This window comes from Micropterus dolomieu, linkage group LG14 (assembly GCF_021292245.1).
Source record: "Micropterus dolomieu isolate WLL.071019.BEF.003 ecotype Adirondacks linkage group LG14, ASM2129224v1, whole genome shotgun sequence".
Taxonomy (NCBI): domain Eukaryota; kingdom Metazoa; phylum Chordata; class Actinopteri; order Centrarchiformes; family Centrarchidae; genus Micropterus; species Micropterus dolomieu.
Genome location: NC_060163.1, coordinates 13,716,916 through 13,734,905, shown reverse-complemented (window position 1 = coordinate 13,734,905; position 17,990 = coordinate 13,716,916). Strand labels below are relative to the sequence as shown.

The following is a 17,990-nucleotide window of genomic DNA, read 5'->3' as shown; positions in this document are numbered from 1 at the left end:
GCCTGAAGAATAAACAGTGGACTTTTAAAAGGCAAATTTAACTGTGGTTAAAGAGGTCTGAAAGAAGAGAGGCCTGAGGGTGAGGATTCTACAAGAGCAGAAGTCCTGTTTTCCTTTACTGTGGTTTACTGTAGGTCTGCTCTGTTATGTTTTTGTCAGTGGGGAAGCGGCAGAAACCCGGGGAGCTGAGTGCTGGCGCTCCAGGAAGAGAGAGGACTGCTTGTTTCTTCTGGCAAGGCCGACACTCCAGCATCAGTGAGAAAGGAACCTCGGCCCTAATGACAGTGGAGCTGGGCAGCCAGAGGGGGTCACAAGTGAGTATAAGTTCATCACAGCCACACAAAAATTAATTTTTAATGGTGAAGTTCTTGGTTAGAACACATAGTTAGCTAGTGTTTCTTCTCAAAGTGTGTTGTTCTTCATGTGTTGGTATCTGATTGGATGTCCAGGTGTTGGTGAGTGAGGGGAAAGAGCCTCCATGCTTCCTCCAGCTGTTCCAGGGAGGTTTGATCATCCACAAGGGCAGCAGAGAAGACAGTGCCAACAACACAGGTCAAAAACAAAAACATGCACTGTATTACTGCTGATTTATGTAGAAGCTTTGGTTACCTGTATAAAATACTGTATCAAACCCATCGTTACAAAACGGTGAGTTGGAACTTGTTGGACACTTGTGCTAATTCTCAGATTTAGTTGAATCTTTTGACACTGTATTGTCGCGGCGTTACTACTTCTCTAATACTGTCTGGTTCACCTCTCCAGATGGCTGGAGGTTGTTCTGTGTCCGTGGTGAGGCGGAGGTGGAGGCCTCACTAGTGGAGGTAGAATGCCAGCATGCCAGTCTGCGCTCTCGTGCCAGCCTGGTGCTTCTTAATGCTCAGAAAGGCCTTCTCTATTTATGGCACGGCTGCAAAGCTCACGTCAGTGCCAGGCTGGTGGCCAAAAGAGCTGCAGACAAAGTAACTCAGAGGTAAGGCATAGGCAGATGGATAAATAATTTTCTAATGGACGGACACATGAGGACCAATAATTTTCTGCGTTTGTGTCTTCAAGGTGTCCCCCAGAGTTAGGTCTGAGCAGCACCAGTAGCGTGAAAGTGGAGGAGGTGGAGGAAGGGTCCGAACCCGCAGAGTTCCAGAAGGCTCTAGGCCCGCAGGACAAGAAGGCCTACGACTGTATGCTGCAAGGTGCGTCCTCACATTCACACACAACTTACCCAAATGATTATCAGCTAGAAAGAGAGAGAAAGCTCATTAATGGCCGTTTCTGTTCAGTGTGCGAGCTGATGTGGTGAGATGTGTGTTCGTGTTGTCTCCAGATCCAGGGAAGTACAACTACACACCCCGGCTGTTTCGGCTGAGCGCCAGCTCCGGAGTATTCGAAGGGGAGGAGCAGCTATATCCCGCCAGGGTGACAGAGGGAGTCATGGCGATGCCCTTTCTGCAGGAGAACCTCTACTCCGCACAACAGCCAGGTACCGAACACACACACACACACACACACACACACACCTGCAGCAATGTTACATTTCACTGAATTGTGTGTTTATTAGTTGTCTTATGCTTTACTTTGAAACTAAACACCCCCTTTTCTTTCTGGAATATAGATCAGTGTAAAACTAATTGTAAAAGGTGATTGTTATGAATTGGTGCTATATAAATAAAATTGAATTGGATTGAATATGTTCTCCTAGAATAAGGTTTGGAGAACATAGGAGTCAATAGTAGTTTGTGGGCGGCTGTGGCTCAGGAGGTAGAGCAGGTTGTCCGTTAATCAGAAAATCGACGGTTCTCCAGCTCTTCCAGGCTGCATGTCGAAGTGTCCTACAAAAGCGCTCAAAAGCGCTTTGAGTGGTTGAAAAGAATAGAAAGGCGCTATACAAATACGAAGCATTTACATTTAGTTTTGTCCTTGATTGACGAACAAGACATAAAAAATTTTAATTTAAATATTTACCAGCAACTGGAGAGTATTTATTTATATACTAAAATATGACTTCTCTTTGTAATATTAATTTAACATTACTAGGACTGTATTACCTCTTAGTTTTACTGGATAATACAAGGGTTCTACCATCTTATCTAATTCTCATGCTCTTGCCTCCCCAGCGCTGTTCCTGCTGGATAACCGTATGGAGGTGTACCTGTGGCAGGGCTGGCAGCCTGAAGACACACAGTGTACCGGCTCAGCGAAGATACGCTGGAACAACGAGAGGAAGTGTGCCATGGAGACGGTGCTTCAGTACTGCAAAGGTCAGAGTTCAACCAGTGTAGCTAAACAGCTTGTGTGAGAACATCTATAGTAATTGTTCAGGACTGGTGCTCACATTTACTAACTTACTTATAATCCTAAAAGTAACACTTGGTTTGTGGTATGATTTACAGAGAAGAACCCTCGGCGCCCCCCTCTGGCCTATCTGGTCCTAGCAGGCTGTGAACCTCTAACCTTCACAAACATCTTCCCATACTGGGAGAAGGACACCAGTATTGCTTCACTGGTGGGATATTTTTTTTTCCATTGTGATGTCTCTGTTCATTTGTGTTGGGGTTAGCAGATCTGTCCCAGTATCACAGCTCAGATAGGCAGATTGCTTTCAAGTCAACACTAGTCAACACCAGAAAGAATCCAAATCATCTCACTCAACCAGATCTGTTCAGACAAAGTACCAACCCCCAGATATGTATTTAAAGCTGGCATGCAGACTCACATGTAGTGTTAAAGTAAATGAAGAATTGTAGAAAAAGAAAATGTGTCCTCTGTAGCAAGCAGGGATAAAGTCACCATCTTGGATTAAAACCACTGTCATTTCAGCCTCCCATCAGCCTCTGTAAACTCAGGAGCATTATTCTTTCCTACAAGATTTATTGATCTTAAACAGAAACTACAGTATTTCAGTATGTTTGTTTACCTACTGTAACGTATATGCACGCAGGCAGAGGGCTCCAAAAACAAGGTGATGTTAGTAAAGGAGGCGCTGTCTAACCTCAGTAAGCAGCAGTACTCCATCGAGGAGCTGACCGGGAAACCGCTACCAGAGGGAGTGGACCCTCTGCGCCTGGAGGATTATCTGTCTGACCAGGACTTCAAGGTAGGGCCTTTTAGACTTAAAGTTTATAGATTGTTTTGTCATTAAGACTATTTACTTGCAATTAATTGCTTGTAGTGTGTGGGAGTGTAAGCCAAGGACAGAAGACAGAAGGAACATTTCTGAATGATATTCAAATTAAACCGTGTATTAAAGCAACAAAATCTAAGTAAAAATATCAAAAGATGAAAATAATAAAAATTCTTTGACATAAAAAAATGTGATCCAGCTTTCTGGATGTTAAATCAATGAGCTGTGTCTTTGTTTTGGATGTTCATACAGTTATGTGTTTATATAATGCATACATGCATCTTACAGCAAAAATACTTATTAACAGATTTCATATATTGATTCTGAAAGATACAGTATACAATTCATAAACACTTTTAATTGAGGCCTCATGTAACATGTTTTCCTCTTTAATGTTTTGCAGACACTTCTTGAGATGAGTCGAGTTGAGTTCAATGCCCTGCCAAACTGGAAGCAAAAGAATCTCAAGAAAAGCAAGGGCCTGTTTTAAAACACACCAATTTGTACACAAATGTTTTCAGCAGCTTTTCTTACATTTTGTATTCCTCATTGTGTAAAGGATAAAGAAAAGCAAATGTACAATTTTGTTCAAATGTTGATCTATTTTTAAAAACAATGCCATTTTAAATTTTTCCCTGTTTCACTGAAATATTTTAGCCAACCATTATGTGCAATTACTTCATGTGAATCTTCTTTTTGATGGGAAGATGTTTTCCTTGTATGGTAAAAATAGTTTCCCTCACATTATAAATATGTAATATACTATAAATGAATGTGTTTTTATGTTTACTCCAGACAGTGTCAATTTTTGTGTTTGTGAATGTGTTTTATAAAAATTGCCTGTGGTTATTCATCGATTTTTATATTTCTCTACTTAGAGGTTGACAAAGAAAAGAAGCAAAACAAATGAAAGTTCAGAGAACAATCCATGTCATTTGTGATTGTTTGAAAGAAATGCGGTAAACCAAGATTCTAGACACCTGGCTCATCTAAAGTGTTATGACAGCAAAAATAATCCATTTATATCTTTTTTTTTATTTTTGTATTGTAACAGAAAATGTGCAGAGGACGTGTGACAAAGTAAACTCCAAAATCCGAAAGAAAACTGAAAAGTGAAATGTTAACTCTTGACTTTGCTACCTTTACATCGGCCTTTAAAATGGACTCAACAATTGTTCTAGTTTGGTACTGGATACTTCCTGCTTCTCATGAATAACTGCCTGTGTGTCAGTGATTGCAGCATTCTAATCAAATGGTTGTTTAGGACCAAATCTTTTGTCTTGTTATAAGTGTTTCTTTGTGAATCTGTGTGAGTGTAAATGTACAACTTTAAAAGTATTATGTGTGTGTGTGTGTGTGTGTGTGTGTGTGTGTGTGTGTGTGTGTGTGTGTGTGTGTGTGTGTGTGTGTGTGTGTGTGGTTATGTAAGAGAGACAGCAAGAGAGTAACTGTGCTGTATAAACTGCCTTTACAGCTGTAGATGACACCACAAATGTATACTGCAAAACTTGTCCTGTATGTTAATATGACTGTAATATGCCTGTGATGTCTGAATAAGGAAATTCTCTGCATGATATTCACAAAAAATATTTTGCTTAATCACATTTGTTGCAATATGCATCTTTTTTGTGATACATGAGATCTGCAATATATGTTGAGACAGCTTCCAGGCCATCTTGTATTTCATGGCACATAAAAGTAAACATTGGTGGTAGGGAAAATAATAATTAACGCTCAAGATTCCCTTTGAAATAAAGTATTTTTAAAAGTGTTTGGTTCTGATCTCCTTTTAATCAGCTCAAGCGTGGACATTGTCATAACATTGGAAACAAAGGGAGGAGCTATACGGGTTTTCACTGAAGATGTTTTAGCATGGAACAGGTGTAAATAATTAAATTAATGATAGCTAATGTGGGCACTTAAATAAACAGAGCCCTTGTTAATGTTATTAGTAACACCTGTGTTTTTCTTACTAAGATGAGTCAAAATGTCTGCCGTGAAAAAGGCCTACCGGGATCAATTAACAGCCACCCATTGCTAGTGGCCAGACACATTCATTTATTTTATTTCTGTGAAAAAGTTGCATTCCTTATTTTGGCCTTATTGGACAGAACAGTTTTTAACAGTAGACTTTTTCCCAACCCGCGTTCCTCACACATTTCAAGCCCAGAGGCCATTACGGCTTCACAAGCTAGAAGTTACAGCATCTGAAAAAAACAGTTAATTATCTGTAGGAGCTCCTGAAAAGGTAATTGGTTACTTCAGCTATTTTAAGATATAGAATGTGTACAGACACTAAAATCCTGTACAGTCTCTTAGCAATGGATTATTTTGGTAACCATCTTCATAGGCCTCATGGCAGGCAGTTAGACCTGTCTTACAGCAGGAAAAGCACAGGTTGAATTAATAACATTAACGATGGCTCCATTTAATTTAGGGGTCTCCCAAAGCTGAGCCAGCAGGCACAGTACCAGAGCCCTTGGAACTGGTCTATCTAAAATGAATACAGTCAGTATTCATGTTATTAGTAACATTTGTGTTTGACAAGTCAAAAGGTCCACAGAAAGGTCTGTCACTTGTTTACTTTTGCTTGATTAAATGCTTTAAAATCTATCATGTTAGAAATCCATTTCATTAAAACGACTCAAGGACAAGATGACAAGATTGATTTTGTTAGATCTGGCTCATTAAGAGCTGCTGGGCATAATACAGCAGGGATAATGTTCAGGAACATTGATCAATAGGCTCATTCTTCCATATCATGGTATTGTGCTCAGGGCCTCAGCCAGGATTTTAGAGATAGGCCTTTTCTCAGAGAAAACTTTAAATAGACCAACATACATTTAAAAAAAATCTCTTCTTGTATCATTTATTAATATAATTTAAACTTGAATAATTTTAGCTTTAATATTGATTTAAGGCAACTTGTTGGCAAAAGGTTATATTTACACACCCAGCAGATACAGAGCAAAATTAGCATTCATTTGGAGTCGTATTTGGGTTCACTTTACTAATATATTCACTCTTCTTTTATCTTTGTTTTTGGTTTTCACCAACTTGAACTTTATCAGTTAGCTAGTCGCTTACTTTGTTTGCCATTTGGTGCTGGGCAGGTACCATACCCTGAGTTTCTAAAGGTTTTTTGTTGCTGAAACACAGCTATGAAAGCAGTAGAAACCAAAACAGTAAAGTTTCATGCGGGATAAAATAAAAACACAAAGATTTTTTAAAAGATAGCGCTGAGGGGAACTGCAAAGTCGGGTGATAACTCCATGCGATCAGTTGTCAATATAAAATACAGATTGTAGTAGCTGCTTTAATGTTTTATTTTTTCAGTTAACTGTTAAATTGTGTTTTACTAATTAAATGGTGTTTCCAAGCCTCCACGCTGTCAGGAATAACATTTTGGGAAATCCTTCTTTACTTGTTGTCCTTAAAAGTCAAAGACATGATATAGTGTCCTCAATACATCTACAATAGCAACATCCCTGATTATGCTACTGTGTAGTCACTACACATAATACGGTAATGCTACTTTGCAAGCTAATGCAAGGTTAAAAGTTCTAGCAGTCATGTTTATATTTAACCACCAGGGGGTGGCCTCTGTCTAGCCTTTGCTATCTGTGAAGCTTTGCTTTGAGCAGCCTTTTGGCCCATACATAATCAGTAAGTGATAAGTAGGAAATGAAACATTTAAAACAAAGAAAAACAAACTAAAGAAGCTTGTTGAATTTGTTTTTGTTTGTGGGAGGTAGGTCTTGGAAATTTGTCGTGGAAACATTGTGTCAAAAAACATTCATGATGAATATTAATTATGTAAAGCCTGACTCATGCATTGCAATAGCTGTATTAAACAACACCTGCTGAGTTAGGTTGCAGCACATCTGTGCATTACACACCCAGGGTCAATGACATACTGTAAACACACAGCGATAAGTGCGTATCACGTAGAAGACACATTTGTTAAAACATAAATTAGCTCTACCTCTCTCCCCTATAGATCCTCCATCCACGTTGATGCCAACAAACATGCAGCAGCAAAGTTATTTCCATAACAGATGGCAGGAGGCAGTCGCTGCTTCTCCGAACAGCAAATGGGCAACTGGTTTGTTTATTTATTAACAACTCTGTCCTGCAAGCATTTATCACCTTCATCGCTCTGCCTTCTGACTCAGGTGCCACAGCAGCCCACAATGAGGGTGACATGCAGGCAAACAATGAAGCTGCTAATACAAGATTAGCTTGAGTAATAACATGCTGGATATGAGATGAAGGAGCTGAATGGGCAGCTTTGGAAGGGAAAATGATCTAGAGCTTTAATCAGGCCCCAGCATTTGTCTGAGCATGAGCACGTCCTAAACTCTGCCTGAAGTCATGCTTAAACAATATTTGTTATACACATTGAACCAGTGCCGAACATACTGTTTTGTTTTCCTCTGTTTTCAATATTGGTAATGCAGCGCAACAGAAGAAGTTTGTATTTTCCAAATAAAGTGGCTAATTTTGGGTTTCTGTCAGTTTCACTAAAGTTAAGACAGCTTTAAGTGTTAACAGACACATTAAAGCAATTAGTTTGATGCTTTGGAAAATATGTTTATTTGCTTTCTTGCCTTGAGTTAGACGAGAAGATTGATACCACACTCTGTCTGTACGCAAAATATGAAACTACAACCAGCAGCCAGTTAGCTTAGCTTAGCATAAAGACTGGAAACAGGGAAACAAACTCCGCCTACCAGAACCTCTAAAGCCTACTACCTGTAATTAACGTGTCATATTTTGATCTGTGCAAAAACAACAAGTTGTGGTGTTACAGGGAAAGGGGTTCTGTTTCAGACAATTTCTTGGCAGGGCACAATAACTTCCTGCAGTCTCTGCTCCACTACAACTTTTTACACTTTTTTACACTTTTCTTTTTGTACAGATTTAACAAACAAGATACAACATGTTAATTAGTGCACTGGTCAGTGGATTTTCTTACCTTTGGACCGAGACAGGGTGGCTGTTTCACCCCGTTTCCAGTCTTATGGTAAGCTCAGCTAACTGGCTGCTGGCTGTGACTTCTTATTTACTGCACAGACACAAGTCTGGAAGAGTGGAATTGATCTTTTCGTCTAACTCTCAACAAGAAAGTGAATAAGGAAAATGTTCCAAAATGTCAAAGCAATGGTGAAAAGGCAAACTGCTGCAAATGTTGCTAATTACTAGTTTACCACATTTGACTCTAGGAGCACAAGTCTAGATTTCTTGCATCTTACCTCAACAACTCTTAAACTATGCCAAAACTGTCATTGCCAACATATTCCCTGGAGAATAGGAGCTCTCTTTGTGCCAGTGTAATTTGATTTTTGTGTGTATTGACCTTTTGTACAGAAAGATGTGATGAGGTCATAATTGCTGAGTATGAAACCTCAAGAAAACCGCAGGATAACAAAAAGAAACGCCACGTCCAAATGAGACATGTTAGGAGAATTGATTGCCCTTAGAGAAAACCAATCAATTCTCATCTACAATGTACGTGCACATCCCGCTTTTGTACGAGCCTTCTTTCACTGTAATATAACATGTTTATTAGCTGGAGCAGCAGAGATATACCCATTTGTGACGAGGACAAGTGAGTCCTTCAAATTCTCATAACTCACAAAGCAACAGCGCCTGGCTTGCTTGGAAAGAAGGAAAAAATAACTCTTGGTTTTATGTGGGAAATCCAAAGCCTTGAAAAATTCATTGTTCGCTCTGAGTGTAGCAGCCAATATTGAAGCAAAACAAACCTGCAATAACCTTGGATGCTTGTGTATTTATGTGTGTGTTGTCCATGTGTGTGCACTGAGGAGAATACGTAAGGGTGATAATGTTGCTAATCAATGTTGCTCTCTGGTTTCCCTACCAGCAGCGTTCTGGCTCTGGATTCCCGCTGGTGAGAACTCGTCAAGTTCTACAGCGGGATTAACTCTCTGATCTGTGAAGTACGTGCACTTCAGAATATGTACTGATCCATTAGGTGTGAGTCACATCAGGGATTCCTAGGGTTTTCTAGGTTTACTTTCTGAAAGTTTTTCTATCTTTGCATTTGACCAATTTTGTCTTAAAGGGACACGGCATTAATTGGACAATTACTTCAGTGTTTCAGCTTTGCTGTTTCTGATACTTGTACGATAAACCAGGGGCCCTATTCACAAGGTATTTTATCTTACAAATAGCAGTCCTAAATGGCACTAATAGCTCATAAACAATAGTTTTCAAGGGTCCACATACATATTTTTTTTAGAGCTTACAACTGTATCTCATTGCCATAGCATGTCCCTAATCCATAAAGGACACTAATACTATACACTACAAACAGTACTAATTGTCATATCATACTGTTTTAGCAATTAGTACACCGAAATATCAACATACAACCATTTTATACTAACAGGAAATGGCACAATATGAGCAATGTCTGCTGTCAGTCAAACTGCAACTTTGCATTGTCACTGCCAGTTAAACTTTTTTAACTGTGTTCCCTAAAATGTAATACTTAAGTTTTTTCTAGAGCTTTGCAGAATATTACTGCACACCGTAGAGAATCTTGAAGGTGTACTCATCGAAATGGTCTGAAAAAACATCTGGTCTCTTCTCATTTTACTCTTTAATCTTTGGAGCCTTTAAATCAGGACCGACCCACTAATCATTTTGAGTGTATCCACTTTTTTCTTCTAAATTAGCTAAGAGATACTTGGAGGAGTCCTATTTTTATGGGGGTGGCAGGGTAGTCAATGTTGGTTTTAATTGCTCTCCGCCGAGAAACAATAAAAATGCCAGCGCACGGTGGACAGGCAATGTTTGTGTTACTTTGTTAAACAGACCAGACCGAGGTTGCCTCCCATGACAATTATGAAGATGCGCCCACACGCATGGATGGCCACAGCAGGAATAGACAGTTTGTGTTTATTAGACACAAATTATCAGAAAATTGTTATGCTAGCCTGTTATTTATTTCAGAAAGCTAAATATACAGGAAAATATACATTCATACAGAAAAAATTTTAATTACAATATTGTAGAGCTCCTTCTAAATTTCTCAAATGAGGCTTTCTGGGGAGCTCACGTCTCTTTCAAGGGAGCGCCTGTAGCTGTAGCTAATTTCGAATCCTCAAGATAGCTCTGTTCTGTTTTGACTGGGACAGTGAGCCAGCATGCATAATAGCAGGAGCCCGAAACTGAATCAGCTAAAGGGAATTCAGCCATCATTAATGTTATTATTGACAGGTAGGCTTATCCAACTGTGACATGTCAAAATAGCTGCTGTGAAAAAGGCCTATTAGGCCTTTGTAGAAAACGTTTCCTTTAATAGAGTCTTTTAGGTGGGGATTTTCTTGTAAGGGAATTAACGATATCAGATCAAACTAGCAAACACTTGCATAGCCCACATGTTTTGGATTAAGAGAGCTGCTCCCACCCAGCCAACTGCTGAAGTGAGCATTTATATTGTCTAGTGTGTAATGTCAGCGGGTATTTCCAGGCAGCAGATGGTGACAGTTTGACTACTTAACTTCAGCACATTCAAACACACACACACACACACACACACACACACACACACACACACACACACACACACACCGTAACTACACAAACTTCCACCACATGGAAAGAAGACAAACTAACTAATACCTTTCCTGCACCACCCTCTGACAAATACAAGCACTGTACACTACTTGCATGCATAAACTCTCCCTTCCCACACACACATACTGATAAAAGCCTGCCTGTATCGACCATGACATCAGTTCTGTTTCCTGCGGATGAGATAGGAACTGCGGATGACAGATTGATTGAAAGATCTTCTTCCCTCTCTCATCCATCATTTCAGCCTGTTTATCATCTTCTTGCTGTTCAATCCATCTGCTAGAAAGAGAGAGAAAATCATTTAAGCCGAGCCCTGACCATCAAGTCACCCAGAGAGGTTTTAGACAACACAGCTGGGGCTCTGGCATAACTACCCTTACAGAAGCATGATCTCTCTGGCTTCAGTTAATACAAAGTGACATATACTTGACCTCGTCTTTCTGATTATCCCATTAGCAGACCTCCTCCTCCTGATCGTGACGTATTGAAGACCGAATGTTATTGTGGCAGCTGAGCTGCTCGATAATCTAATGCCAAAAGTTCCCTACCTGAGTGAGATTGGGAAAAACCCAAATTTTAATCTCAAGGCATGGAGAGATTTGTCTAAGCTCCACTAAGATATGTCTCAGATGATGGTGTGGGAAGTTTGGATTTGGAATCCGTTCATCTTGCCAATACGTTTTGCAATTACAAGTATAAGATAAATGAAAGGTGAAGTAAATCTTCAATGCAAATGCATCATATGTGTCCCTCTTTAAAGTTTTTACATCTGTTGTATGAATCACTAACTCACTTATTTCACATTAGTATCTGAGCTCATCTGTTTCTTCTATTGTGTTTTTCTTTTAATCTGTTGTGTGTACCAAATACCATAATAAACAATCGGGCAGAACCACACATAGATGGACTTTGAGATGATGGAAATGAAACACCTACACAGCATCCTTGTGGGTAAACAAACACAAAGTGACTCAGTGGCTAAAAATATAAAATTTGAAAAGTTTAAAAAAGTTAAATGCATGAATTCAGTCTTTTGTGTTAAGAACAGTGCATCCTAACACAATTTTTCCTAGCCATGGGTACTTTCCCCCCAAGGGTTATCTCCTGAGTTACAAGAAGGTAGGTGGAAAGCTTGTTGAGCAATATGATGTCATCAATATATGTGTGTTTTGGAGGAAAATAAAAAGGGGTTTTACATTTGCAATAAATGTATTGTCACAATAACCAGTAAACTACCAGCCAGGCTAGCTGCACAGTACTACTGACTGACATTACTGACTACACACCTGTTGTAATAACTAGTTAAACGTACTGGACAAGCAGTTGAAATAGTTAGCTACGATTAATGGGTAACCTTCTCAGTTGAATAATTAACCAAGAGAAAACAGTTCCAATAATTAGCTAAATGGATAAGCAGTTGAAATAATTAGCTAAAAGTAATATATAAACACTTCTTTTGTAATGATCATAAATTGATTGATAAACACTTGACAATTCAACTGTCTGAAAACATGTAACAACAGAGAGCCTAAGTCCTTCCTCTTCCGGTGGACCACAATGGGACCTATATATATATATATATATATGCACACACATACACACACACACTTTCTTGACTTACAAAATGATCTTTTAAAATGTGTAAGGTACAATTCAATTGGGATAAAAAAATTTAATTGTCTCACACTGTTGACTACCGTACATATTTTTCTGAGTCCGAGACTTTTGGGAAAACGCATTTGGAACATGGTGGAGTACTTGACCTCATCTGTAAGGGATGTATGGGTATGTCAGACAAAAAAAGTTAACAACCATTGTTAAAACACTTACAGCAACATTCACTAGCCTTTTTTGTGCCATACTTATTCATATTTCATTTGTATATTTGTTTTAATATTATAATTTGAATGCAAAAATAAACACAATAATGTACACACAGTACATTGAGCTGTCAAAAATATTTTGTGTAAACATTTTGTGGGTTAATTACAGTCATCACCATCCGTATCTAAAGCAAATCACTGAGGTGCATGCACAGGTTGCAAAGCACCAAACTGTTGACAGCCCAGAAGCCCTGGATGTCTGAGCTGATTTCTTTCAATTTAGACAGCACTTATTCAGAGAAACTAACGTTGAGCACAACAGTACAATAAACTAAAACTCCTTGTTGCCCAATACAGATGTCTATTAGAAAGGAATACTGGGGTCAAAACTGTAGAGCACTCTGCTAATAGATGTAAACACATATTTATTTTTCCTTGAAACAGTAATGAAAAGCCCTGATAAAGGAGTGCTCACGTATGACAGCATATTAAGTCCATTGTAGATTTAAAGTGTTTTTATTACAGAGCTGTGGGAGGGGGGTAATATTCCAAGAAAAACTTGGAGACAAGAGTCAGATAAAAGAGAAGAGGTGGAGCTGTCAGACAGTTAAGCAGATATCATCTTAGTCATTTAAAAATGTCTGCAATTGTCCCCCAATTTTTTATTCTTTATTTAACACAAGAAAATCTGAAAAATCTTTTAAATATCAGAGAATATTTGAGTTTTTTTCTCGTAAATTTGTACATTTTTTCATCGTATATGGTTTTTATTGGAATATTACCCACCCTCCTGCTCCATAATTTCTTTTTTACCTACAATGGCCCTAATATCCCGTTGTACTCATGAGAGCTTAGAGCAAAATAAATAAATGCGGACTTTCACTTGTTAAATATGAGGCTGCAGCTAGTATTTTTATGCTTTGAAAAAACAAAAGAAAAGATAGAAATATGACTAATTTCTAAAGGCTATTTTCACAAAAACATCTTAATATAGAACTCAATGTCTGGCTTACAGTAGATTAAGTAGAGAGAGAACAGATGAGAAAGGAGATTGACTCACAAAGAGAAAGAAAGTAAAATCAAACACTTTTCAGCTTTTTCATATTGTGATATACATATGATCACAACTTCTAGGATGTCATGACTTTTCATCTAGCGCCGTCATTAGGTCAACTTTTCAATTTGTCCATTACTTTTTTTTATGACCAAATACACAAGTGAGGAGAGGATAATTAAGCAACTAATCAGGGTGCGGCAGTTAATAAAGACACAAAAGGAAGGACTCTATTAATATAAATAAAATAGAAAACTAAAACCCTTTCAGCATTTTCAGGAAACTCATTTAAACATCCAGCTTTGACATGAATGTAAACCCGTTGGATTCTCCACTAATCAGCACCTGATGGCAAGAGCGAATCTGATGAAGCAACTTGCAAAAGCCGTAGTTCAGTCCTTTTTGTTTTTAATGTAATCTGTTAACAAAATCTAATCTAAATCTAAAGTCTAATCATAAAACATCCTGAGTAAATCACTATGATCAGAATCAAGTACCTCAGTTACAGTTTTGTAGGTCTTCTCTGTGTTGTTAGAGACATCATAGTCATAGCTGGTGTCATTGTGCTTTTCAGAGCTCTGGAAGCTGACTGAAACTTGCTTTTTGCTATATTGCTATATGTGTCTGTCTAGCAGGAGGATTTGTAATGGAACCATTATTTCTGTATGATGACCCTGTTCTGTCTCTACTGTGCTTTTTTGTACTTGCCGTCTAATCCTTGCTAAGCCCATCAGGTTCTTTGGTACAGCTAAAGGGGGATTGTCCACTGTTTGATATGGCGTGACCCTCTTTGTGGCAGAGGAAATTAGTTCTGTGAGGGCGTAGTCTCTGTCCTGCCATCGTTTTCTCCTCCTTCTCTGTCTCACTTCCAGCCTCCATATACATTTTTTATGTGAATATATTTCCTTCATAATCACACTTCTACCATTGTGTCAGCCACTCCTGATGTGTCAGCCACTGACTGATACAAGAATCTGAGCAAACCATGTAGGAAGAACTAAAGATGACAAAATGATAGCGATTTAATATAGATCTCTCTGTATTTTAATGCTTTTTTAAAACGAGCATTCACTTTCTTCTTCCTCCCTTGGCCAATTTGGTCTCTTTTGTGTCAGATTTCATCCTGCAGTTTTCATTGTCATTCTGCCTCTCCTTCTCAGCCCATATTTATCTCTAAATTTCTCCTGCTTTGTGTAATGTAGCCTCTTGTTGTATTGTTGTTTTTTTTATCAATATTATTTCTTGCAATGTCTTTTGCAATTATTCCACATACATATAATTAATGTTAGGGCATTCCTGCAAGTTAAATCCTGTTAACCTACAGGACTTTGGGTGATCATTTAACAGGATTGGTAAGTTATCATCCTGCTGGAGTCCCCAGAGCTTCCTGCAGCAGGAATTTATCCTGTGTGTTATTTGTTTTCATAGTACATTAACTGAAAGTATACTGCAGGGACACTATACTTTCTTGCACTTGCAGGATTACAGTAGCAAATATACAGTAACATCCCTTTTAATAATTTTTCATCATCAATTAAAGGAATACTTTGACATTTCGGGATAAGTTAGAAAGGATAAGAAGGCTGATTCCACTCTCATATTTGTATGATAAATATGTAGTTAGAGCCTGCGGCTCCAACATATAGACTGGAAAAGGGGGGAAACAGCTAGCCTGGCTTGGTCCAAAGGTAACAAAATTAGCCTACCAGCACCTCCAGATCTTACAAGTTATATATTTTTTTTGTTTAATATGCATAGAAACCAAAGGTATTAATGACAATTCACTGTGTTATGGCGGTTACGTGTGTGATTGTTTCTTGGTCAGCCCCAAGACCAAAAATTTCCTGGAAATACTTTCAACCAGTGGAGACTAGCACATAACACCCCAGTAAACAAACAAGATCTAAGATGGTCATCAGTGATCTTTAGAGGTGGAGGTTAGAGATTTTTTTACCTTAGCACAGCACCAGGCTAGCTGTTTCCCCTTGTTTCCAGTCTTTATGCTAAGATAAGCTAACCTGCTGCTGGCTGTAGTTTCATAATTAGCGTACAGATAAGAGAGTGATATCTGTCTTCTCATCCAACTCTTGGCAAGAAAGTAAATAAGTGTATTTCCCTAAACTATTAATTTAAGTTCACTGTTGTTAAAGCTATGCCACAATATAAGTGGCTAACATTAGACTCTATAGGTATTACCACCATGGAGCAATCTACTGTACACATTTACACTTACATTTATTGTACAGACAATATAAAGGCAGTCTATTGTACAATCTCTTGTAACCCTGGGATTAAAGTTGGAAGCAGCTTCAAAACAGCCTCCAACCTTGACTTTCATACATTTTCACACAAAAAAACAGTAGTTCAATGAGTGGCATGTATAACAGAGCTGTCACTGTCTGTGTCTGTGTGTCTGTGTGGTTCGTTAGAATGAGGCAGGGGGTCGGGCTTCAGTCATCTGTGTTGTACTCCTAAGCATTGATATATTTCACTAGATTAGGTATTTCCCCAAGAGCCTCTGATGAGGTTCCATTTTTATATTACTTTTACAGTCTTCAAACTTATCTATTTCTACAGTATATGTGCCTCCTGTGGATTTTTATAAAGTCATTCTCCTACGCAGATGCTGTGAAATTGCTTTTATAGTTGTGTTTACTTTTGCCTTAAACACTTACTGCACACACACACACACACACACACACACACACACACACACACACACACACACACATGCCTGCACATATGCACTGCTCAAAATATTCATCAATCAGTATATTTTCAGCTGGGTTTCACTGCAGGTGTTTTGCAGTGCAGCAGCTCTGTATGTATCATTTTCAAAACTGTTTTTCTCTGTTTTCCTGTTTGTCCCTCTCATTTTCCCTCCATCTACTATTTCCCCCTCCATTTATTCCCTCCATGTCTACCTTTTCTTTCATACTTTTTCTCTCTCTCTCTCATAATGTCTGCCTCCTTTGTTCCCCTCAATCCCCATCCATCCTGATCTCCATCTCTTTCAAATCTTCAAAAATCCATATCAGTAGAAAGGCTATTTTCCACCAGCGTGCCAACCCCGGCATCTACAATTTGGTGTCAGAGGTGCTGTTATATACACCTCAAAGCACCAATGGGACAAAAGAAATGTGGGTAATGCATCCTCGATGGGTTTCCCCACTGACTAACAGGCATTCCCTGAATATCTACCAGATGAATTTGGTTTTATTTGCTTGACAGAAATGATAGCTTTGTCACACTCTTCTTGGTCTCTTGAGACACTGGACCTTTGCCAGTTGGTGTATGTGTTGTTCATTGTTGCCAAGCTTGATTCATCCAATTTACAGCAAAAAAAAAACACATCTCTCTAATGGTCTCAAGTGGTTTCCCTTAACCATTTGTAAAATGCATTTACAGTGTCACTGTCATGGATTGGGGCGCTGAGTGCAGACTGGGGCGAGGACCCAAATGCAGACAATGGCAAGGCGAGGAGGTTGCAGTCCAAAAATGTTTAACTCAAAAAAACTAACTTAAACAGGCTTACAAGGAACTCGAGGCAAAGTCCAACAAAGGTAGTCCAGAACACAAGGCAATCAAAAACACAGGGAAAAATCCAGAACTAGGAAAACAAGGAACAGGCAGGAACACTCAACTTTAGAAGCAAGGACGTGACAAAGACTGGAGAGACAAGCAGGCATACATATACACAGGGACTGACGAGCGGGGCGGGAGCAACACAGAGGTGAGCGGGATCAGGGCTAACGAGGCAGAGAGACAGCAGGGGGAAACAGAGAGAACACTATACAAGCAGACATGGGGCAGAGTGAATAACCAAGAAGACAGAAACACACACAAGTTACAAAGAACCAGAACCTAAATGAGAACACAGAACTAGAACCCAGAGTACAGAGGAGACCAAATCACAATAATACAAACAAGGAAGTCTATGAAGATTGTCAGTCATCCAGGTCATAGTGATCCAACGAAAGTTAAAATCAAGGGCAACTGGACTTGGTTGAAGATACTGGAAGACGTTTCGTCCCTCATCCAAAGGACTTCTTCAGTTCTGACTGACTGGCAGGGAAACTCAGCTATTTAACCTCAGTGGGGTCGTTATCCCGGGTCATCGATACCGCTGGTTCGTTAGTGTTCCTTGTTGCTGTGACGACAGTCGTTACAGTCGTTAAGACTACCTGTGGCCAAGACTGAACGACCATCGTTGGTATCTTCACCTGAGGCCAATAGGTTACGTTTGTTGAGTTTCCTGGGAAGTGATGAAAGGACAGCATTGTAAGTGGGGAATAAGTGGTGGCGTAGACCCCCTCCCCTGTTCAATGACGGCTTCTCAACCCTGGTGTAGATGGCTTCCTTGACACCTCTTTCAAACCATCCATCTTCT

General features: G+C 39.1%; 1 protein-coding gene and 1 long non-coding RNA gene across 5 annotated transcripts in view; one reads left to right on the top strand and one right to left on the bottom strand.

Moving 5' to 3' along the window:
• Nucleotides 1-4,886, top strand: part of LOC123982827 (supervillin-like) — a 44,300-nt gene extending 39,414 nt beyond the window's left edge. For all 4 annotated transcript variants that reach the window (XM_046068699.1, XM_046068700.1, XM_046068701.1 and 1 more), the window contains 9 exons: nt 160-314; nt 450-552; nt 763-970; nt 1,054-1,187; nt 1,319-1,474; nt 2,109-2,252; nt 2,385-2,497; nt 2,933-3,088; nt 3,519-4,886. In XM_046068699.1, coding sequence (XP_045924655.1) covers nt 160-314; nt 450-552; nt 763-970; nt 1,054-1,187; nt 1,319-1,474; nt 2,109-2,252; nt 2,385-2,497; nt 2,933-3,088; nt 3,519-3,605 — 1,256 coding nt within the window. In that variant the 3' untranslated portion in view covers nt 3,606-4,886. The remainder of the gene's footprint in view (nt 1-159; nt 315-449; nt 553-762; nt 971-1,053; nt 1,188-1,318; nt 1,475-2,108; nt 2,253-2,384; nt 2,498-2,932; nt 3,089-3,518) is intronic.
• Nucleotides 4,887-10,070: 5,184 nt separating this feature from the next.
• Nucleotides 10,071-17,990, bottom strand: part of LOC123983169 — an 11,681-nt gene continuing 3,761 nt past the window's right edge. The window contains exon 3 of the long non-coding RNA XR_006828145.1: nt 10,071-11,002. This is a non-coding gene — a long non-coding RNA (uncharacterized LOC123983169). The remainder of the gene's footprint in view (nt 11,003-17,990) is intronic.